At 42.2% G+C, this 25,145-nt stretch overlaps 1 protein-coding gene across 1 annotated transcript; it reads left to right on the top strand.

The window, feature by feature from the left end:
* Nucleotides 1-7,638: 7,638 nt before the first annotated feature.
* Nucleotides 7,639-21,488, top strand: LOC124033841 (B-cadherin-like). The gene is given in 21 exon segments (XM_046346208.1): nt 7,639-7,800; nt 8,379-8,493; nt 12,324-12,565; nt 12,800-12,940; nt 13,039-13,194; nt 13,289-13,433; nt 13,532-13,704; nt 13,813-13,941; nt 14,054-14,239; nt 15,093-15,233; nt 15,332-15,487; nt 15,581-15,725; nt 15,829-16,001; nt 16,111-16,221; nt 16,332-16,496; nt 19,795-20,039; nt 20,165-20,307; nt 20,395-20,619; nt 20,707-20,877; nt 20,880-20,924; nt 21,056-21,488. Coding segments are annotated over 21 exon segments (3,195 nt in total). The 5' UTR covers nt 7,639-7,749; the 3' UTR covers nt 21,193-21,488.
* The last annotated feature ends 3,657 nt before the right edge of the window (nt 21,489-25,145 follow it).

The following is a 25,145-nucleotide window of genomic DNA, read 5'->3' as shown; positions in this document are numbered from 1 at the left end:
TCAGTTGATCTGGAGTCTTCTTCCAACCAGACACAGGCTCTCAATGTGTAATGGAAGTTCTAGAACTACTCAGATAAAATGACCTGTTATTTCATCCATTGTCCATGAGAGGGTGGAAGTGAACACATCACATTTGCACTTTACCCTTCAGGATGACGCAATATTAAAGTGGTCTAACTCACCCATTCATACTTTATTAGATATATTATATAAATTATAGTATTGCTTACAAATACAATTTTAACGCATTCTTTGAAAATAAAATTATCCTTTTATTTTGTCAAATTATAACTGTATGGTAAGTATAATTTCTGTTGCATAAAGGCTTTTTATATTATCATTTGTTTTTGTCTTCGCTGAATTGTCCGCATGTAAAACATAGCAGAGGATGCTTTCGATCCATCGACCTCTGGGTTATGGGCCCAGCACGCTTCCGCTGCGCCACTCTGCTATCTGGTAATAGGTGGAGGGGACGAGCTTATGGTCTGTACAATGAAGATCTTATTGGCTCCTTGAAGGGAATTTGAACAACAATACTCCTTCCACTGCCATAGTAAAATAAGTATAGACAAATCTAATGACAAAAAAAGCAACTCAAAATGCTGATTCACATATTTTACTGTATTTTTGAAAAACATGCAATAAAGTATCTGATGGAAATCCAGATGGTGTATTATACTATCTAAGGCCTTTCTCATTCAGTGTCAGGGCCACTTCCCCCGTCGTTTGGCGTGTACTTTGAGATCACTTCATTTATTAGAGAAGTATGCATTTTCTTGGTTCTCTTTGCAAATGCCATTAATATCAGATATATTTTCAATTGCAGAATAAGTTTTTTGTTTGAGGAATCTTGGAGTGTTATGATTCAAACGAACTGAGGAGCTGTTTCTGCAAGGACAGGACGTACTTCTGGACGGGTAAGTGCTAATGCCGTTTTATGAAATATAAAAATATATATATATTATATATATATATTTGCAATGAAATGTATGGTTTGTTTGTGTGTGTGTGTGTGTGTGTATATGTGTGTATATATATATATATACAACAATGGCCGGAGTTGAATAGAACAGCACTTCACCTTAGGGACTGTTCCCTCTGCTCTATACAATACATATCTGTTTATTTTAAGTGATAGCGACTCCGACTGGGAGGCCCCGGTGCCAAGCTGCCCGCTCTACCTGTGCCCCCAGTGGTGTTCATATGCCACTGTTCATTACTGCAGGTGTAACGGATGTGAAACGGCTAGCTTAGTTAGCGGTGTGCGCTAAATAGCGTTTCAATCGGTTACGTCACTTGCTCTGAGACCTTGAAGTAGTTGTTCCCCTTGCTCTGCAAGGGCCACGGCTTTTGTGGAGCGATGGGTAACGATGCTTTGTGGGTGACTGTTGTTGATGTGTGCAGAAGGTCCCTGGTTCGCGCCCGGGTATGGGCGAGGGGACGGTTTAAAATTATACTGTTACATTGATGCTGTTGACCCGGATTACTGGTTGCTGCGGAAAAGGGAGGAAGGTCAAAAGGGTGGTGAGTGTAACGGATGTGAAACGGCTAGCTTAGTTAGCGGTGTGCGCTAAATAGCGTTTCAATCGGTTACGTCACTTGCTCTGAGACCTTGAAGTAGTAGTTCCCCTTGGGTAACGATGGTTCGTCGGTGACTGTTGATGATGTGTGCAGAGGGTCCCTGGTTCCCGCCCGGGTATGGGCGAGGGGACGGTCTAAAGTTATACTGTTACACAGGCATGACTGTGCCTCAGGGCCAAAAGGGCACAGCATGGAGGCGTCGTTGTGTTCTGTGTCGCATGAAATGCACCACTTGTTCAGTTTGCCTCTGCTTTACATCAGAAAGAGACTGCTATGGGACAGGGCACAGGCAGCAAAATACTGTGATGAGGATTTCCAAGGGGTATACTGTTTCTTTTTAAAAATATATTTATTTTCTAATATTTTTTTTAAACATTTTTTTGTGTGTGTGTGTTATTTGCACTGCTGTATATAGTTATAGGTAATTTCACCAATTCGGCCACTTGGGTACATTTGGGCAACTTGTGTTGGACACCTGGGTGACTTCATGCTAAATGTCATGTAGCTCACCCATTCCGGAAGTTATCAGTCTGAAACTTTGCACACCTACATTTAACCTCTTGTGTCATCCATCAAAATGATCTCCAGCATCCTATCTGACTGTGTGGCTATTCTAGTACATGTGAAAGATGATACTACAACAATAAAAAACAGAAAACGTATGCTCTTTCTTTCTCTTTTCTTCCACCAGATCTACTGTGTTATATTCTCCTACATTCAATTAACATTTCCACAAACTTCAGAATGTTTCCATTCAAATGATACCAAGAATATGCATATCCTATTTTTCAGCAAACTTAACAAGTGTAAATATTTGTATGAACTTAAGATTCAACAACTGAGACAAACTGAACAAGTTTCACAGACGTCTGACTAAGAAATTGAATAATGTGTCCCTGACCAAAGGGGGATCAAAAGTAACAGTCAGTAGCTGGTATGGCCACGTGCTGCATTAAGTACAGCAGTGCATCTCATCCTCATGGACTGCACCAGATTTACCAGTTCTTGCTGTGAGATATTACCCCACTCTTCCACCAAAGCACCTGCAAGTTCCTGGACATTTCTGGGGGGAATGGCCCTAGCGCTCACCCTCCGATCCAACAGGTCCCAGACGTGCCCAATGGGATTGAGTTCCTGGCTCTCTCCAGTGGTCAGTGGAAAGGCCTCTTTAGTGTCCTAGGTTTTCATAACTGTGACCTTAATTGCCTGCCGTCTGTAAGCGTCTTAATGACCGTTCCACAGGTGCATGTTCATTAATTGTTTATGGTTCATTGAACAAGCAGGGAAACAGTGTTTAAACCCTTTACAATGAAGATCTGTGAAGTTATTTGGATTATTATGAATTATCTTTGAAAGACAGGGATGTTTCTGAAAGGGATGAAAATTATGTTTCTTTTTTGCTGAGTTTATATGGGTTGGGCAACATTATCTTCCAATTATCTTCAAATTAGAAAGATTTTGTACTTACAATGTTGCAAGGGGTAGCAATGACTTACAACATGCTGCACCAACACTTTATTACATCAATAATACATTCATACTATGTAATCGTTTGAAACACACACAGCTGTTAGTGCTTAATTCATTGTCAAACGGTAGAGGTAGTCTTTCCTCTGTTTCACACTGAGGTAAAGCCCCACAATCCTCTTCTGGAGATGCTCCGTCTGCCCTGTCTGACGTGTGGCTGTCAAACAGTGCAAATTACAAACATGACTCCACTGACATCAATGCAATTATGAAGTTGAGTCGGAGAAACATTCACTTTTCTACCTGTTGGATTCTGGCTTGAAATATACTAATTCCTATCATCATATTAGAAAGTATTGATTACTTTACAGGTATAAGAAATGTATATTTTAGGGGTCAATGAAAGGTGAGTAGGAACTTTGGGTATGGAAAGTTACTGAGTAAGACAGGGGGATGTGCAGGAAGTTCATATTCTGTTCAAACATGTTAGAGCAGTTTGGTTTCAATTCCTGATAAAGCAGGTCAGTTTCTGTGGAACTAGGACAATGAGGGATGTGGAACTCAACTTGAGATAAGGTCAGCAGTTGAAAAGAGAAGACGCTGAGGGGGCGGAATCTGACTTCAGTCCTATTCCACACATACACTTCCATGCCCATGAGGGTCCTAGACTTAGGCAGGCCATGACAATACCAGTGAGAGGAACTTAGTGTTTCTCCATAACAACAGAGTGTTTATCTTAGACATGCAAGGTGTCAATTCCACCCATTCACATGCAGAACGGAGGGGGTGCATTTTTAGAAGGTCCTCTAACTCTGGGCATGCCTGCACAACTTTCTGCAAGTATAGCCAGTATTGGTATGCAACATCACAGCAGAAAAAGCCCACCGTGCCAGTAGAAGACAGCTCCGTCTGCAAGTACATTGCTTAGGCATATATTTTGCCTATGTACATATTGAGAGCCTTAAGGAGCATGCCGTGTGGCAAACTGCTGTCTCTAGGCCCTCATCTAAATTGGCAGATGATTTTCCCGAAGTCTCTTTGGCTCTTGTCCACTCTGACGTGCCACACACTCCTTTGCCTGGCGTCTACAACATGAAAATCACATTGGTGCAGAGATTAACTTAAAAGAAACAAGTTCTAAACTAGGTGACATTAAGCTATGCTATAGAAACTGTGATTGGTCTTTGAATGGACATGTTTGACGAAGGATGACACATCGTCTTTCACCAGGAAGACAACATCATATAAGCCCTTCTCATCATTAAATAGAAAATCAGACTACAAGATTACATCACAAATTTATACATAAAACCAAACCGCCAGGATGTGGCAAGTAGCCTAGAGAGGTGGGTTGCTGGTTCAAGTCCCAGACATCTGACCGTGTTGCTCCAACCTCTGTGTGTGTCTGTGTATCTCGGAGGGATCTAGAGAAAGTTAAAAGACAAATCGCTGTCCCAGATGCTCACCGTTCTTTTGATCTGGGGATGCGTGGAGCCCCAGATCAAGGGAGATTATTAGTGGTCTTGTATGTCTTCCATTTCCTAATAATTGCTCCCACAGTTGATTTTGTTTCTGGTATCCTTTGACAGCTCTTTGGTCTTTGCCATAGTGGAGTTTGGAGTGTGACTGTTTGAGGTTGTGGACAGGTGTCTTCTATACTGATAACAAGTTCAAACAGGTGATTTTCTATGATTTGGGATTTCTATGTTTCGGCCTAGTATGGTTCTCAATCAGAGGCAGGTGTCATTAGTTGTCTCTGGTTGAGAATCATACTTAGGTAGCTTGGGTTGCGCTGTTTGTTTGTGGGTGATTGTCTATGTTCCTGTCTCTGTGTCTGCACCAGATAGGACTATTTGGGGTTTTCACATTTCTTGTTTTTGTAGTCAGTTGTTCATGTGTACCTTTACGTATTAAAAAGAACCATGGACACTTACCACGCCGCATATTGGTCCTCTGATCCTTTTTGCCTCTCCTCTTCGGAAGAAGAGGAGGAAACCCCTTACAATATTAGAATTATTGTTCCAGTATTTGCTTTAAAACGTGTTAGAGTTTCGGAGGGAAAATCTGTGAAACAAAGGCAAATTCCTCGGGTTAATTTGGAGAGCGAGAGAGCTGAATGTTCTGTCCTTGATTTACAGCAGGGCGTGAGCTGTCAACTGCCACCAGCTCCCTTCGCACCCCTCTGCTGGTGAAAGGGGGTCTGGCTGAAGTTATTTACTGCAAAGCTGATCTGACCCATTTGGATCCTCACAGGACAGTCATTACAGCGGGCAGGACAATGGAGGAGATCGCTTACACAAAGCTTGTCTATTTCCAAACGCCCATACATCCATTCGGGGAATGCCTTCTGAAATGTGTCGACACATCTTTCCACTCTAATAACATGCAAAACGTAGAGGTATAAGTAAAGGGCAATGTTAACGACTCATTCAAATTATCATTTGATTAGTATGTAGGATATATATAGTATGATGGGCGCATCCTGGGGCCAGCACCTTCATTTCTTCAAAGGACTTGAAGAGGTCCATTTCCAACCACCCATTGGAAAGCAGGCAAGTCCTGCTCTTCACCCGGTTAAACTTCTCCTCTCCTACTGACCAGAATCCAAGAACATCAAGCAGGATGCGCTGCCCCGCAGCTATACCCTCGGACCCTAAGACCATCCTTCCCACCTCGTGTCTGGGGGGGGGCAGATAACTGGATGTTTGTGCCTGGCACTGTCCACTCCTTGGTCCTTGAGTGGCCCACTCCTCTAGGCTTGCCTGCCACCCGGGTTCCTGTTGCACCCTGGCCTTTGTGCGTCATCGCTTTGGTGGCCTACCAGACAGTATCGAAATAACAAATGTTTATTACTAGAACAGGGGGCAGGCAAAACAACAGGTCAAGGGCAGGCAAAGGTCAGTAATCCAGATCAGAGTCCAAAAAAATACAGAACGGCAGGCAGTCTCTGGGTCAGGGTAGGCAGAGGTCAATAATCCAGTGTGGTGGGACAAGGTACAGGACGGCAGGCAGGGTCAGAGCAGGCAGAATGGTCAAAACCATGAAAACTAGTAACAGACCGGAGCAAGGGGGAAAAAGCTGTTAGGCTTGGTGAACAAAACAAACTGGCAAGAGACAAACAGAACACCGGTAAAAATACACAGGGTCTAATGGGGGAGATGAAAGACACCTGGTGGGGGGTGGAGAAAAACACAAAGACAGGTGAAACAGATCAGGGTGTGACAAAAACTACTTTGGAGGTTATGATTATCCTGGCTAGCAATGCATACCAATATTGTGGGCCATGAGTAAAAGCCTTTAAAGTGTTGTTTGGATGTGGGTCATGAACTGATTACATTTGAAACTCTTGATCCACAATATTCTCTGTACTCTAAGGTCACTGACTGGATGGATAAAGAAATATCTTGCATGTCATAGTTTCTCTTCTCTTTGGAACCCTCAAAATCACTATTTTCTCCAACAGGCCGGGTCTCTCCATATCTTAATAATTTGATTGATATTATATAGGTTACTTACTCCTGAAGACTAGGTCTATAGGACGTATTTAGTTCAACAAGGTGACACCATAGACTTATGAGTCAACTCACGTCATTCAACCATTGCTTCACAAGGCTGCTGGGAATCCAAAGCAAGCAGGGTGTGTAATGTTGTTCTGCCATCATGTCTGAGGTGAGGATGATGGAGATGTGATAAAGAGGATGCATGGAGGACTTACTGATGCAATTTGACCTATTTGTAGCCAATCGGATCCACAGAAAACCTCAGGTGGTAAAGCCCATCTACAATACACCATTTTATTACTGATATGTTCTGCTAACTGGAGATGTTTAGGCTACTCATTATGATTATGTTTAGTTGTGTAGGGCAGCCAAATAAACTACAGTACAGCTGCATGAGCGTTGAGGAGTAAAAGTGAGATCAACATAACTAGTATTCAAGTACTATGATGTTTTTTTAAAATTGGGTTGTTTTTAATAAAGTGTCCCAGTCTCATTCCCCAACTGGACATGCTTTAGGATCATGCAGTCTGTGGTCAGACTAGCAAAATTAATAGTTCCTTTGAGAGATAGTACAGGGTCTTTCACATTGACACACATACTTTACTACAAGCTGAGGAAGTGTATGGTGAAGAAAAGCTACAGCATTTATTTTGACTAGGCTTAATGGAGTAATGGTAAATAAAATGTTTTACCATGATTAAAAAATATGTATTTATCAGTCATTTGTTAAAATGTAAAGCTTATTTTGACAAATTATAGCTTTTGACAAATTATTGTCAGTGTTGCTGACTGTGTTTTTATTTTAAACAACTTTGATCATGAAATGGAATGACTGACACCGTGTTTGATCCTGAACCCATTCTTCCTCATCAGTGCTTTTCCTCTCGATCGGAATTCTCACATTATTGTGTAATAATTTGGCACATAGGACCCTGCTGTGGGTTTCTGGATTATGACAATTTACCTGAGTTTCATAGGTGCGGGTATAAGGAGCGTTCTTCAACCATGCCCAAATTTAGAGCGAGCGGATGGGCGAGGTCTCCTGCCTGCATACATCACTACCTCCTGAAGCTAATTTTTCTTATTTAAGCGACAACCCAGAAAGAATAGATTTGAACGAGAGAGACGTTTCCCCTCTACTCGTAAACTGATTACTTTTTACCTCTTGGTGGAACGACTGTCCAGAAATTATTCAAAACAAATGGGGGCATTTTGGTTTGTGGAGCTGGGCGTATTAATATTATTTCTCCAGGTAAGATTTTTTTTATTCTACTTTAAAAGTAACACAATGTAGGCTACGCCATTTACCTGGGAATACAGTTCAATTTCAATTTAAGGGGCTTTATTGGCATGGGAAACATATGTTTACATTGCCAAAGCAAGTGAAATAGATACTAAACAAAAGTGAAATAAACAATAAAAATTAACAGTTAACATTACACTTACACGTTCCAAATTATTATGTCTATATACAATGTTGTAATGATTTGCAAATAGTTAAAGTACAAATGGGAAAATAAATAAATATAGGTTGTATTTACATTGGTGTTCTTCACTGGTTGCCCTTTTCTTGTGGCAACAGGTCACAAATATTGCTGCTGTGATGGCACACTGGTATTTCACCCAATAGATATGGGAGTTTATCACAATTGGATTTGTTTTAGAATTCTTTGTGGGTCTGTGTCATCTGAGGGAAATATGTGCCTGTAATATGGTCATTGTGATAGTATAATTGCATTTCTATGGAAATCTGGTGAATATTTATTTTATGACCTTGTGCAGTTGATTATAAATAATAAAACTGTTTATTTTATTTTTTCCTTTTGTAAGGCTTTCAAACCAGGGTTGTCGGAGGAGTCAAAATGTCTTCCAGGTTTCAATTCAGAAATGTACATTTTCAAAGTGGAAAGAAATCACTTACGAAGTGGCCGGAGTCTTGGAAAAGGTTAGAACTAACTAATGGTAGCTTCCTAACTGTCATACTTTTTTGCCCTGTCTTGTGCTAACATTGCGTTCAAAACAACTGGGAACTCGGAAATCTCCGACTTCAGTGTGTTCACAACTTGGGGGAAAAAACGAGCTCCGACTGGGAAATATCTATTTGAACCTTCAACAAAAAATTGCCCCGAATAATTCATGCTGTTCTGGAAGAAAAGGGGGTCTGACCTGGTGCTAGATTTACCTAATAAACTGGTGAGTGTAATTGAACTCAGCTGAATAAAATAGAAAGGATACTTTTCCCATTCTGGACGGATTGTCGCATATGAAGTGGCTATGTTAGACATAAAAGTGATCATTTGAAACCAGTCCTATACGTTAGATTTAGAGTTATTTGGTAACTTAGTTGTGAATGATACAAACCTTTTTAGAATGTCTTAGAAATCAAATAGGACCCTGTCTTTCAAAGATAATTCGTAAAAATCCAAATAACTTCACAGATCTTCATTGTAAACGGTTTAAACACTGTTTCCCATGCTTGTTCAATGAACCATAAACAATTAATGAACATGCACCTGTGGAACGGTTATTAAGACGCTTACAGATGGTAGGCAATTAAGGTCACAATTATAAAAACTTAGGACACTAAAGAGGCCTTTCTACTGACTCTGTAAAACACCAAAAGAAAGATGACCAGGATCCTTGCTCATCTGCGTGAACGTGCCTTAGGCATGCTGCAAGGATGACTGAAGATGTGGCCAGGGCAATAAATTGCAATGTCCGTACAGTGAGACGCCTAAGACAGCGCTACAGGGAGACAGGACAGGGCAGCTGATCGTCCTCACAATGGCAGACCACGTGAAACAACACCTGCACAGGATCGGTACATCCAAACATCACACCTACAGAACAGGTACAGGATGGCAAGAACAACTGTCTGAGTTACACCAGGAACGCACAATCCCTCCATCAGTGCTCAGACTGTTTGCAATAGGTTGAGAGAGGCTGGACTGAGGGCTTCTAGGCCTGTTGTAAGGCAGGTCCTCACCAGACGTCACCGGCAACAACGTCGCCAATGAGTCACTGTAATCTCCATTTATCCCCCTCCTGAACTTCCTGTTCACCCATGACTGTGTGGCCACGCACATCTCCAACTCAATCATCGAGTTTGCAGACGACACAACAGTGTTAGGCCTGATTTACCAACAACAACGAGACAGCCAGTTGTAAAACAAATGTGTTTGTGACAGGGGGCCTGATTATTTGTTGCTCTGGACTTCAGCTTTACCACCTACATCTTTCTTTAATTTGTTCAAAACTTTGGTGACAACCGCCATCTTGCCAAAAGAGTGGTAGTTGCTGTACCTCTACCTACCTGATTCTCTAGTACCTAACTACAGTGCCTTGCAAAAGTATTCGTACCCTTGGCATTTTTCTTATATTGTATGACAACCTGTAATTTAAATAGATTTTTATTTGGATTTCATGTAATGGACATACGCAAAATAGTCCAAATTGGTGAAATGAAAAAAATTACTTGTTTCAAAAAATTGAAGGAAAAAAAATTATAAATGAAAAGTGGTGCGTGCATATGTATTCTCCCCCCCCCTTTTTGCTATGAAGCCCCTAAATAAGATCTGGTGCAACCAATTACCTTCAGAAGTCACAAAATTATTTAAAGTCCACCTGGGTACAATCCAAGTGTCACATGATCTGTCACATGATCTCAGTATGTACGATACACCTGTTCTGAAAGGAGTCTGCAACACCAATAAGCAAGGAGCACCTCCAAGCAAGTGACACCATGAAGACCAAGGAGCTCTCCAAACAGGTCTGGGACAAAGCTGTGGAGAAGTAAAGATCAGAGTTGGGTTGTAAAAAATATCAGAAACTTTGAACAACCCACGGAACACCATTAAATCCATGAAAGAATATGGCGCCACAACAAATCTGCCAAGAGAGGGCCGCCCACCAGAACTCACAGACCAGGCAAGGAGGACATTAATCAGAGGCAACAAAGAGACCAAAGATAACCCTGAAGGAGCTGCAAAGCTCCACAGTGGAGATTTGAGTATCTGTCCATAGGGCTACTTTAAGCCGTACACTCCACAGAGCTGGGCTTTACGGAAGAGTGACCAGAAACAAGCCATTGCTTAAAGAAAAAAATAAGCAAACACATTTAGTGTTCGCCAAAAGGCATGGGGGAGACTCTCCAAACATATGGAAGAAGGTACTCTGGTCAGATGAGACTAAAATTGAGCTTTTTGGCCATCAAGGAGAACGCTATGTCTGGTGCAAACTCAACATCTCTCATCACCCCAAGAACACCATCTCCACAGTGAAGCATGGTGGTGGCAGCATCATGCTGTGGGGATGTTTATCATCAGCAGGGACTGGGAAACTGGTCAGAATTGAAAGAATGACAGATGGTGCTAAATACAGGGAAATTCTTGAGGGAAACCTGTTTCAGTCTTCCAGAGATTTGAGACTGGGACGGCGATTCACCTTCCAGCAGGACAATGACCCTAAGCATACTGCTAAAGAAACACTTGAGTGGTTTTTAACCTTTAAATATCTTGGAATAGCCTAGTCAAAGCCAAGACCTAAATCCAATTGAGAATTTGTGGTATGACTTAAAGATTGCTGTACACCAGCAGAAGGAGCTGGAGTAGTTTTGCCTTGAATAATGGGCAAAAATCCCAGTGGCGAGATGTGCCAAGCTTATAGAGACATACCCCAAGACACTTGCAGCTGTAACTGCTGCAAAAGGTGGCTCGACAAAGTATTGACTTTTTTGGGGGGGGGGGGGGGATTTAGTTATGCACACTCAAGTTCTGTTTTTTTTGTCTCATTTCTTCTTTGTTTTACAAGAAAAAATATTTAGCATTTTGAAAGCGGTAGGCATGTTGTGTAAATCAAACCCCCTAAAAACCCATTTAAATTCCATGTTGTAAGGTGGCAAAATAGGAAAAATGCCAAGGGGGGGTGAATGCAAGCCACTGTATCAATAGAATGAGCAGAAAGCAGAAGTGGGTACTGTGGCATTCATCCAGTTCAGTTTTACTTCTGAAAACCACACTTCCATATCTTTCTCAACCACACATTTCTTGTTTTGTGTCATTGCACAATTTCTGCATAACATTTAGCCAGTTCATTAGGCTGGAAAGAGGTGTATTGATTTGTTTTTGTTTTTAAATAATACTCAATCAACTTCGTTTGTAAGCTAATAGGAGCATAATGATACATTCAGACCTCTTTGTAGAGCTAGGTCTATGCCTCAGGATGTTTATAGTAGTCATGTGAAACCAGATGTTGCTGCCTGCCTGTCCTTGAGTCTCAACCCAGGGCTGGGCAAGTCAACTCTGCTCTCTGTCCACACAGGATGATTCTAGTAGAATACTTGTATACCATGACAGCTTAATCACCACCTGGTACATTGTATATTGTTCTAAGTTGCACAGTACTAGTTATACATTTCAGGTTAATAGTTACATGAGGATATGGGTAAATTTACTCTTTTGCAAGTCTGACATGTTGTGGGTTTTTACATTGTGCATGTAATAAGCCCTGCATAATGTCTTCGCAGCAGATCAGAGCTGCGATCATGAGGCGCCTAGGTGTTTTAGAAGGTCATTTTGCTGCTTCGTTACTATGACCAGTATTCCATTTATACATTTACTGAGAGAGTCTGTGGTGGCTCTTATCAGTTCATCAAGAACCCACTGATGTTCTAAATTTGAGATTTGGATGGTGCTTTAAATCTTTTCCTGTTATTGAAGTGCTTTCAATGGTTACTTTAAAAATATCCTCTGACCACCTTTCTCTTTGACCTTGCAGTGGTTTTTGACGACTGCACCAGCCGTACCAGCTTTCTCTTTCACTCCGAGGATTCACGCTTCAAAGTAGATGGCGACGGGACGCTGAAACTGAAGAGGGGGCGGACTCTGCATAATGGACGTAAGGAGTTCTATGTCTCTACCCAGTCCAAGGGCAAGAAGGTCATGGTTCCAGTCAGAGTGCTGCATGAGGCCAGACATGGCCACCACCACAATCACCATGAGATGACCACCCAGCCCAAGGTATATGACTGGTTAAATTAATGAGACTATGGTGTCCTCTAGTGGATAGATGGGCAACTGCATCTCTGGAAGGGTTTCAATGACATGTATAGCTGGAAATATTCTGTAATTGAAACAGATTTTTTTTCAGGTCAATTGAAGTTTGATGGCAGTTTCTGTAAAAATGCTCTATGTATTTTGGTGCTTGTAAAACCATGGACTTGATATTTGATGGTTTTTGTTTCAATTCCACAGCTAGGAGAAAGTCTGTCTCTACCTGTTCTGAACATCCCCAAGTCTTCAGGAGGTCTGAAAAGAATGAAGAGGGACTGGGTCATTCCTCCCATCAACATCCCAGAGAATGGCCGAGGCCCGTTCCCCAAGAATATGGTGCAGGCAAGTGTCTTGTAGGTTAAGGATCATTTTTCCATTACTCTAATATCAGTGTTGGACATTTCTTCATTGATGTGAATTCTATTATCCTTGTAAACCAGATCAAGTCCAGCAATGATAAAGAGGCGAAGATCCAGTACAGCATCACTGGCACTGGGGCAGACCTACCTCCTGTGGGACTCTTCACTGTGGACAAAAACTCTGGAATACTCTATGTGACCCAGTCTTTGGACAGGGAGAAAAAAGACCAATACATTGTACGGTTTGCGTATCCTAATTTTCTTACCTTGACTTAATTGAAAACTGATTTATATGTAGTTTTAAAGTAATGTTTGTTACTTTTCTCTCTAGCTCCTAGCCCATGCTGTTGCAGTGGGTGCAGGTATAGCTGAGTATCCCATGGAGATCATTGTGAAAGTCATCGATATGAATGACAACAAACCTGTATTTACCCAAGATCCATTTACGGGAACAGTTCCTGAAGCATCAAAACCAGGTATGTTGTTCACACACACTCAGTATTTACAATACTTAATGGTTTTTGTAAGGAGAATTATGCTAGGACGATTCAGATTTTTCCTTCACTCTGTTCAGGTGATGAGGTCATGCAGGTAACGGCCACTGATGCTGATGAGGAGGGCTCTGCCAATTCTGATGTCAGATACACCATTCTCAGTCAGGAGCCTCCACTACCAAGCCCCAACATGTTTGTCATCAACCCTGTGACTGGAGGGATTCGGGTTAACGCACCTGGGTTGGACAGAGAGGTTGGTCTCTATTCAAATCAATAGTCTTGTCGATCACTTATTCATTGTGTATATTCTACATGCATTACACTTGTGATTCTGATTTTAATTTTCTACTTAATTTGTCAGAAATTTACCAAATATACTTTGGCAATCCAAGCTGCCGATATGGAGGGAAATGGCCTTACCAGCTTTAGCAAAGCCATCATTACAGTAACGGACAGCAATGACAACGCGCCACAGTTTGTGACCCCTTCGGTAAGCACATTTCTGAAGGCAAAATTTAAAATTGCCGCCTTACAATCGTTTTAACACATAATGGAATTGCCCTTTCTATGTTGCTTTATAATCATGCGTCTCTCCTTTGCAGTACACTGTGTCAGTCCCAGAGAATAAAGTGGATGCCTTGGTGGTGAAAATGCCAGTGACTGATGGAGATGAGCCTCACTCCTCTGCCTGGGCCACCACCTACAAGATAGTTGACGGGGACCCTCAAGGCCTTTTCAATGTGTGCACAGGCCCTAGCAAGCTGGAGGGCACCATTATGACAGTAAAAGTATGTTCAAATCCTCTCCTGTAGATATATTTGAGCTGCTACACTGGAGGTGCAGCAAAAGCAACCTGTTAATGTAGCTTTTTAGCTGCTTTTCTGGAATGGTATCCTGGAGGAAGCAATTTTCACTCCCCTTCGTATTTATTTGGACAGTGACGCTGAAATGTTTTAATTTAACTCTATACTCGTGTATTTTTACTTGAGATCCAATGTTTTATGAAGCGACAGTACACAATGTCACCTTTTTATTTGAGGGTATTTTCATACATATCTGTTTTAACATTTAGAAATGAAAGTACTTTATGTTTCTTGTCCCCCCATTTTGAAGGTGTCATAAGTATTTGGACAAATTCACCAATGGTGTATTAAACTAGTCAAAAGTTTAGTCCCGTATTCCTAGCATGCAATGACTACATCAAGTTCGACTCTACTTTGTTTTCGTTGTTTCTGATTATGTTGTGACCAATAGACCCTTTTACAGTTCATGACACAATGACGTCACACACAGTTGCACGCGACTCTTGGCGGCAGAGAAAGCCATCGCCTTCTGCGCCCATTCCTCATAGCCTAGATTTATATTTGTATTACTTCTATACAAAATCACTTTTTGGGGTTCTCATACGCTTACAATGATGTTTTGATTCTTGCTTGAACAGTCGCTAAGGTTATATTTGGTTGTGGTCATTGCAAAATAGCTGGAAATATTCTGTCATTGAAACTTGGATTTTAAAATTTAAAATGTTAATGTAGGGGTATGATGTTTGATGGCAGTTTTTGTAAAATGATCCATGTATGTATATTGGTGCTTGTAAAACCATAGACTTGATATTTCATGTTTTTTGTTTAAATTCCACAGCCTGGAGAAAGTCTGTCTCTACCTGTTCTGAACATCCCCAAGTCTTCAGGAGGTCTGAAAAGAAGGAAGAGGGACTGGGTCATTCCTCCCATCAACATCCCAGAGAATGGCCGAGGCCCGTTCCCCAAGAATATGGTGCAGGCAAGTGTCTTGTAGGTTAAGGATCATTTTTCCATTACTCTAATATCAGTGTTGGACATTTCTTCATTGCTGTGAATTCTATTATCCTTGTAAACCAGATCAAGTCCAGCAATGATAAAGAGGTGAAGACCCAGTACAGCATCACTGGCACTGGGGCAGACCTACCTCCTGTGGGACTCTTCACTGTGGACAAAAACTCTGGAATATTCTATGTGACCCAGTCTTTGGACAGGGAGAAAAAAGACCAATACATTGTACGGTTTGCGTATCCTAATTTTCTTACTTTGACTTAATTGAAAACTGATTATATGTAGTTTTAAAGTAATGTTTGTTACTTTTCTCTCTAGCTCCTAGCCCATGCTGTTGCAGTGGGTGCAGGTATAGCTGAGGATCCCATGGAGATCATTGTGAATGTCATCGATATGAATGACAACAAACCTGTATTTACCCAAGATCCATTTACGGGAACAGTTCCTGAAGCATCAAAACCAAGTATGTTGTTCACACACACTCAGTATTTACAATACTTAATGATGTGATGTTTTTGAAGGAAAATGATGCCATATTTTGCTATAATTATTTTCACTCTGTTCAGGTGATGAGGTCATGCAGGTAACGGCCACTGATGCTGATGAGGAGGGCTCTGCCAATTCTGATGTCAGATACACCATTCTCAGTCAGGAGCCTCCACTACCAAGCCCCAACATGTTTGTCATCAACCCTTTGACTGGAGGGATTCGGGTTAACGCACCTGGGTTGGACAGAGAGGTTGGTCTCTATTCAAATCAATAGTCTTGTCGATCATTTTTTCATTGTGTACATTCTACTTGCGTTACATTTGTGACCCTGACTTAATTTGCTACTTAATTTGTTTCAGAAAATTCCCAAATATACTTTGGCAATCCAAGCTGCTGATATGGAGGGAAATGGCCTTACCAGCTTTGGCAAAGCCATCATTACAGTAACGGACAGCAATGACAACCCTTCGGTAAGCACATTTCTGAAGACAATTTCAAATTGAAGCTTTACAACTGTTTTAAAACACAATGGAATTGCCCTCTCTTTGTTGCTTCATAATCATGCGTCTTTCCTTTGCAGTACACCGTGTCAGTCTCAGATATTAAAGTGGATTTGACTGATGGAGATGATCCTCACTCCTCTACCTGTTCCACCACCTACAAGATAGTTGACGGGGACACTCAAGGCCTTTTCAGTGGGAGCACAGGCCCTAGCAAGCTGGAGGGCATCATTACAACAGCTAAGGTATGTTGAAATCCTCTCCTATAGATATATTTGAGCTGCTAATCTGGAGGCGTCGGAAAAGCAGCCGGTCAATGTAGCTTTTTAGCTGTTACTCTGGAATGATTTCCTGAAGGAATAATCTTTCACTCCCCTTCGTATTTATTTGGACTGTAAGGCTGAAACGTTTTAATTTGACTCTATACTATAGCATTTTCTTTACTTGGGATCCAATGTTTTATGAAGCGACAGTACACAAAGTGACCTTTCTATTTGAGGGTATTTTCATACATATCTGTTTTAACATTTAGAAATGAAAGTACTTTATGTTTCTAGTCCCCCCATTTTGAAGGTGTAGTAAGTATTTGGACAAATTCACCAATGGTGTATTAAACTAGTCAAAAGTTTAGTACTTTGGTCCCATATTCCTAATACGCAAGTTTGACTCTACTTTGCTTTCATTGTTTCTGATTATGTTGTGCCCAATAGACACTTGAGTTGCGCGACTCTTGGCGGCAGTAAGAAAGTCATCGCCACCTGCGCCAATTCAAACTGGCCTATATTTACATTTACATTTACATTTAAGTCATTTAGCAGACGCTCTTATCCAGAGCGACTTACAAATTGGTGCATTCACCTTATGACATCCAGTGGAACAGCCACTTTACAATAGTGCATCTAAATATTTTAAGGGGGGTGAGAAGGATTACTTTATCCTATCCTAAGTATTCCTTAAAGAGGTGGGGTTTCAGGTGTCTCCGGAAGGTGGTGATTGACTCCGCTGTCCTGGCGTCGTGAGGGAGTTTGTTCCACCATTGGGGAGCCAGAGCAGCGAACAGTTTTGACTGGGCTGAGCGGGAACTGTACTTCCTCAGTGGTAGGGAGACGAGCAGGCCAGAGGTGGATGAACGCAGTGCCCTTATTTGGGTGTAGGGCCTGATCAGAGCCTGGAGGTACTGAGGTGCCGTTCCCCTCACAGCTCCGTAGGCAAGCACCATGGTCTTGTAGCGGATGCGAGCTTCAACTGGAAGCCAGTGGAGAGAGCGGAGGAGCGGGGTGACGTGAGAGAACTTGGGAAGGTTGAACACTAGACGGGCTGCGGCGTTCTGGATGAGTTGTAGGGGTTTAATGGCACAGGCAGGGAGCCCAGCCAACAGCGAGTTGCAGTAATCCAGACGGGAGATGACAAGTGCCTGGATTAGGACCTGCGCCGCTTCCTGTGTGAGGCAGGGTCGTACTCTGCGGATGTTGTAGAGCATGAACCTACAGGAACGTGCCACCGTCTTGATGTTAGTTGAGAACGACAGGGTGTTGTCCAGGATCATGCCAAGGTTCTTAGCGCTCTGGGAGGAGGACACAATGGAGTTGTCAACCGTGATGGCGAGATCATGGAACGGGCAGTCCTTCCCCGGGAGGAAGAGCAGCTCCGTCTTGCCGAAGTTCAGCTTGAGGTGGTGATCCGTCATCCACACTGATATGTCTGCCAGACATGCAGAGATGCGATTCGCCACCTGGTCATCAGAAGGGGGAAAGGAGAAGATTAATTGTGTGTCGTCTGCATAGCAATGATAGGAGAGACCATGTGAGGTTATGACAGAGCCAAGTGACTTGGTGTATAGCGAGAATAGGAGAGGGCCTAGAACAGAGCCCTGGGGGACACCAGTGGTGAGAGCGCGTGGTGAGGAGACAGATTCTCGCCACGCCACCTGGTAGGAGCGACCTGTCAGGTAGGACGCAATCCAAGCGTGGGCCGCGCCAGAGATGCCCAACTCGGAGAGGGTGGAGAGGAGGATCTGATGGTTCACAGTATCGAAGGCAGCCGATAGGTCTAGAAGGATGAGAGCAGAGGAGAGAGAGTTAGCTTTAGCGGTGCGGAGCGCCTCCGTGATACAGAGAAGAGCAGTCTCAGTTGAATGACTAGTCTTGAAACCTGACTGATTTGGATCAAGAAGGTCATTCTGAGAGAGATAGCGGGAGAGCTGACCAAGGACGGCATGTTCAAGAGTTTTGGAGAGAAAAGAAAGAAGGGATACTGGTCTGTAGTTGTTAACATCGGAGGGATCGAGTGTAGGTTTTTTCAGAATAATTTTGCACGCCCAATTTTTCAGTTTTTGATTTGTTAGAAAAGTTTGAAATATCCAATAAATGTCGTTCCACTTCATGATTGTGTCCCACTTGTTGTTGATTCTTCACAAAAAAATACAGTTTTATATCTTTATGTTTGAAGCCTGAAATGTGGCAAAAGGTTGCAAAGTTCAAGGGGGCCGAATACTTTCGCAAGGCACTGTAACTATTTGATCAGCACTTTTTAAATGTACAGCGACAGAATTCAAAACATGGACCGTTCTTATATGTTGTCCCTGTACACCAAGTCAGAACCGTATGATAAATAAAGGGGGCTTTTAAGCAGACAATGAAAGCTCTTATAATATTCAATGATTACATTTATCTAAAACAGGTTATAGGCTACATGTACACCACCAAGTCAGAACAGTAGGCGAAAATAAGGGGTGAAAATAGACCAAAGTTCCGGATTTACAATTCTGAGTTGGATGACCGTAAAAAACGTATTTTCCCAGTCGGAGCTGTCCCCCCCCCCCCCCCCCGAGTTCCTAGTTGTCTTGAAATCACTAAAGTCAAATTTCGCGTTAACGGTTTAACAGTTTTGAGCGCGGCACAAATCATGCTTCATTGACAGCATGGCCAATGTTGAATGCTTATAATTTTAAGATTGGAAAAGAGAACCTTAATCCTGGACTTGAGACCACACAGACCACTGAATAGCAAGTGAGTGGAGGACAGAGGAGCCTCTTAAAGAAGTTACAGGTCTGTGAGAGCCAGAAATCTTGCTTGTTTGTAGGTGACCAAATACTTATTTTCCACCATAATTTGCAAATAAATTCATTAAAAATCCTACAATGTGATTTTCTGATTTTTTTTCTTTTTTTTTCTTCTCATTTTGTCTGTCATAGTTGAAGTGTACCTATGATGAAAATTACAGGCCTCATCTTTTTAAGTGGGAGAACTTGCACAATTGGTGGCTGACTAAGTACTTTTTTACTCCACTGCACATTGAGTGCTTACATTTTATAAACGGTAAAACATATTTATGGAAAGACCCTAAAATAAACGTTACAGTATGTACTGTCGCTTCATATGAAACATTTGATCTAAAATGCTGGAGTGTAGAGCAAAATAAAGTTTTGGCTACGCTGTACAAATGTGTAGGGGGAGAGTATGCTTGTTGTTATAAACGCAATTATCCTGATTCTATGTCTGAAGGATTCCTATGCTGATAGGCTTTTCTGTTCTTTCAACACAGCCGCTTGACTTTGAGAAGAACAACAAGTACACTCTGCTGGTCACTGTGCAGAATGAAGTCCCATTCGCAATCAGCCTGTCCACCTCCACTGCTACTGTTGTAGTGAATGTGGAGGATGTGAATGAAGCTCCAGTCTTCACCCCAGTGGAGAAGATTATCAGGAAACCTGAGGACCTCCCTGTTGACAGTGACCTGGTTCTGTACACCGCCACGGACCCAGACACTGCAAGGAATCAGAAAGTCACGTAAGATTAGAACTTCATTTACAATTTATTATGTTTTGTAAGATTTGAAGAGGAAAACATTTTTCAAATGACAACGGTTGTAAGCAATGTTTTTTATTTATTTATTTTGTACATTTACTACACAGATACAAGATACGCAATGATCCTGCTGGATGGCTAAGTATCAACAAAAACACTGGGCTGATCAAAGTCAAGAGCCTCATGGACAGAGAATCCACTTTTGTCCAAGACAACAAATACTCGGTTATTGTTCTGGGCATCGACAACGGTATTTAAATGTTAATATTTAAAATGTAGTAAATGACCACACCCTAAACTTGACCCTGAGTGACAGTGCTCTAATTTGGATATGCAGATGAAATCCCGGCAACTGGCACTGGCACCCTTATCATAGAGCTGGAGGATGTGAATGATAATGCTCCAACCATCGACGAGAGTGTGATCAGGGTCTGCAACAAGGAGTCCTCCCCACAGCTGCTGTCAGTCACTGATAAAGACAGCGCGGGCTTTGCTGCTCCTTACACCGTACAGCTTCAGGGGTCGTCTCATTCTAACTGGACTGCCAGAATGAATGACACAAGTATGTATTGATTTTTCCCAGACCTACAGTACTTTACCCCCCTTTAAAACAATAGCGTTGTTAAATGTTACCTGCTTTCCATTTCAGAGACTGGCATTATCCTGACACTGAAGACTGTGTTGGACAGTGGAGATTACATGGTTGTCCTGAGAGTGTCTGACAACCAGGGCCTGCACCATGAAAGCACCATCCAGGCCTCCGTGTGTGACTGCAAAGGAGCGGATGTTCAGTGCACCGATGAAGCTGTAACAGGCTTCGGGCCTCTAGCATTCTGGGAATTCTAGGAGCAGTCTTACTACTCCTATGTAAGTTGTTCATTTGTTTAACTCGGCACTAAAGTGTTTAGTCAGTGCTGTCCTCGCCGCGTACATATGTAATTGTTAATACACAGTGATGTACTAGTGTGTTAAGGCCCTGTGTTTATGTTGTGCTCCAGTGTTGTCTCTTCTGCTGCTCCTGTTCCTGCGAAAGAGAGGTAGTGAGAAGGAGCCTCAGGAGGACGATGTCATCTACTACTATGACGAGGAGGGAGGTGGTGAGGATGACCAGGTGAAAGGGGACTCACCAGACTAGCTCAGAAAAAGCCCATTAGGTTCTCCCTATAAAGACTATCCTTAAGCATGACGTTTATTTTACTGAAAGCCTAATCAGCCTTAGGATTCTTTTGTTAACTGAGATGAATATACAAGCTCAATAATAGCTTTTAAAAATGTTTGATAAACATCTAAGTTTGGGTATTTCTTATTATAATGAAATTGTTTTTTCTTTCTTGCTTCTGAAGAGTGAATGATGTATAAAGGATATCCCTTTAGTACAATGATGGACATGTGATGGGTTGTCGTTTATTTAATAAAACTAACATTTATTCACTGCTGAGGTACTAGATGGCGATGATTGACTGGAAGAGGTCTGGGTAGGTGAATGATGGCATTTCCTCATACCCACAGAACAGATTGTACAAGCTGTAGTTAAGCAATAAGGCCTGAGGGGGTGTGGTATATGGCCAATATACCACGGCTAAGGGCTGTTCTAGACCTCAGCTGAATCTGGTGATGGATGAATGGTGTGGCTGTTGAACAAGTTGAGGAGACTAAATCACTTGCCGTTCGCTTAGATTGTAAACGGTCATGGTCAAAACATATGGTTGTAAAGATGGGGAGAGGTCTGTCTGTAATAAAGAGATGCTCTGCTTTCTTTGACACCACACTCCATAAAGCAAGTTATGCAGGCTCTAGTTTTGTCTAATCTTGATTACTGTCAGGTTGCGTGGTCGAGTGCTGCAAGGAAAGACCACTAAGCTACAGTTGGCCCAGAACAGAGCTGCGTGTCTTGCTCTTCAATGTAATCAGAGGGTTGATATAAATACTATGTCAGTCTCTCTTGGCTAAGAGTTGAGGAGAGACTGACTGCATCGCTTTTTCTTTTTATAAGAAACAATGTGTTGAAAATCCCAAGTTGTTTTGCGTAGTCAACTTACACACAGCTCTGACACACACTTACCCCACCAGACATGCCACCAGGGTTCTTTTCACAGTCCCCAAATCCAGAACGGATACAGAATTATATAGAGCCATTATTGCATGGAACTCTGTTCCATCTCATGTTGCTCAAATAAACAGCAAATCTGGTTTCAAAAAACAGAACGCAAAACCTCACGGCACAATGACTCTTCCCTATTTGATCTAGATAGCAATACATACAAACTGTGTGTGCATTTTAAAAAATCTATGTATGTAGTTCTGTTGTCTATTAATGTTCTGTGTTGTCATGTTTTGTGTGGGCACAAATATGAGTAGCTACTGCTTTTGCAACAGCTAATGGGGATCCTATTAAAATACCAATCAGCAGGGCTCGAACCATCCAGTTTATAATGGAGATTATAGGTTACGTTTAGACTCGTGCATGGCACAATATCCAATTTGTTTAGTCTTACACTGTCCCATGGGACAGGGCTCTGGTACCACCGATCCCTGGGTTGTTGCTGGGGGATCTTAGTGGAAACTGGCAGATGCATTTCTCAGCATATCCTGGCTGGAGCCATCTCGGCCCATCCTTCACCTTTCTGATACACTCAATTTATATCAACAGAATTCTTTAGCAGCAGGACACCATGGACCCGGTCAACCATGGACAACTTCCAGCACTACTAACATTGTGGAGATCAATATGAATGTAACCGTATCAGAGGTTTGGTAGAAACGTTGACCAGCCTTTACTGGACAGACCCAGAGGATGAGGATGGTAGACAAACACAAGGCTCGGCTCCAGACGTGATCTTGACCTCTGTCGCCGTTCTCCATGACGTGTGCGTCAGCTGACGCCGCAGCAGCTCCGAACTATAGCCACTGTGACACCACAAAAGACTCCTCTCACCCTATAAATAAATACCCTGTAGCCAGGGCAAGAGAGGCATGGACCTGATACCCATACAGCAGCAGGCAGGTCAAAAATAGAGGCAGTGGGGCTATTTCTGACCCAGTGTGAACTGGCCCTGGCCAAACTCTAGCTCCTGGGTTGGGCTGACGAGGGCCTACAGTCCCTATCAAATCAAACCTTATTTGTCACATGCGCCGAATACAAGTGTAGACTTTCGCGTGAAATGCTTACTTACAAGCCCATAACCAACAGTGCAGTTCAAGAAGAAGAACATATTTACCAAGTAGACTAAAATAAAAAGTAATAATAAAACGTATGCTCTGCGCGAGTGAGTTGGTTTTCTCCAATTCCATAGAGCTCTGCCTCTCTATTTCCATTTGGAACAATCCCTGGGCCTGATCCAGGGATTCACCTGCCATTAATCCTCCCTTAAATATAAGAATGAGTGTGAGTGGTTGTCTCAACCTGACTCGTGGGAAGAGACAAAGAGCTCTTATAGGACCAGGGCACAAATAATAATAATCAATCATTTTGCTCTGTATTTAGCCATCGTACATATAAAACATGATTTGTTCATCAAAAATGGTTAATACCTTTATTTAACTAGGCAAGTCAGTTCGGACCAAATTCTTATTTTCAATGAAGGCCTAGGAACATTGGGTTAACTGCCTTGTTCAGGGGCAGAACCACAACTCGGAGATTTAATCTTGCAACCTTTCAGTTACTAGTCCAATGCTCTAACCACTAGGCTACCTACCTCACCACAGATTCATGAGAAGGGTGTGCTTGAAAGGATGCACATAACTCTGCAATGTTTGGTTGTATTGGAGAGAGTCTCAGTCATTTTCCACACACAGTCTGTGCCTGTATTTAGTTTTCATGCTAGCGAGGGCCGAGAATCCACTCTCACATAGGTACGTGGTTACAAAGGGCATCAGTGTCTTAACAGCCGATTTACCAAGGCAGGATACTCTGAGCGCAGCCCTATCCAGAATTCTGGCAACAGCTTCTGATTAAATTCAATTGTCATAGAACCGCTTGTTGCAATTTCGATGAGGTTCTCTTGTTCACATATCGGTAAGTGGACTGGAGGCATGGCATGAAAGGGATAACAAATTGAGTTGTTTGTGTCGTTCGTTTCGGGAAAGTACCTGCGTAATTGCACACCCAGCCAGGTCAGGTGCTTCGCTATATTACATTTGACATTGTCCGTAAGCTTGTTCATTTGCATACAAAAAATCATACAATGATGGAAAGACCTGTGTGTTGCCCTTGTTAATGCAGACAGAGAAGAGCTCCAACTTCTTAATCATAGCCTCAATTTTGTCAAGATTCAGATCATTCAGGCGAGGAAAAATGTCACCCAGATAGTCCAGACATGTGAGAAACTTGTCATCATGCAAGCGGTCAGACAAGTGAAAATGGTCAGACAAGTGAAAATTTAAGCTCGTCTCTCAATTTTAAAAAATGTGTCAATACTTTGCCCCTTGATAACCAGCGTGCTCCTGTATGTTGTAAAGGCATTACATGGTCGTTGCCCATATCATTGCATAATGCAGAAAATACAATAGAATTCAGGGGCCTTGCTTTAACAAAGTTAACCATTTTCACTGTAGTGTCCAAAACACCTTTGAAGCTGTCAGGCTTCCCTTGGCAGCAAGAGCCTCTCGTGGATGCTGCAGTGTACCCAAGTGGTGTCAGGAGCAACTGCTTGCACGCGCGTTACCACTCTACCATGTCTCCCTGTCATGGTTTTTGTGCCATCAGTACAGATACCAACAGATCTTTACCACCAAAGTCCATTTGATGTCACAAAGATGTCTAGTACTTAAAACATATCCTTACCTGTTGTCCTGGTTTCCAGAAGAGGATGTCTTCCTTAATTGACCCCCCATAAACGTAACGGACATATACCAGGAGCTGGTATATGCCACATCTCTTGACTCATCCAGTTGTAATGCATATAATTCACTGGCTTGTATGTGAAGCAGTAATTGTTTCAAAACATCTGCCATGATACTGATAGGTCGTGAAACAGTGATGTTTGATGAAGACATTGTCTATAGTTTTTTGGGGCCTTTCCCCCCAGCATTGTCCCAGCCATATCCGCGGCAGCATAAAGAATTAAGTCCTCCACAATAGTATGGGGC

Source organism: Oncorhynchus gorbuscha, linkage group LG04 (genome assembly GCF_021184085.1).
Source record: "Oncorhynchus gorbuscha isolate QuinsamMale2020 ecotype Even-year linkage group LG04, OgorEven_v1.0, whole genome shotgun sequence".
NCBI lineage: Eukaryota > Metazoa > Chordata > Actinopteri > Salmoniformes > Salmonidae > Oncorhynchus > Oncorhynchus gorbuscha.
This window is presented reverse-complemented; position numbering and strand designations above follow the sequence as displayed.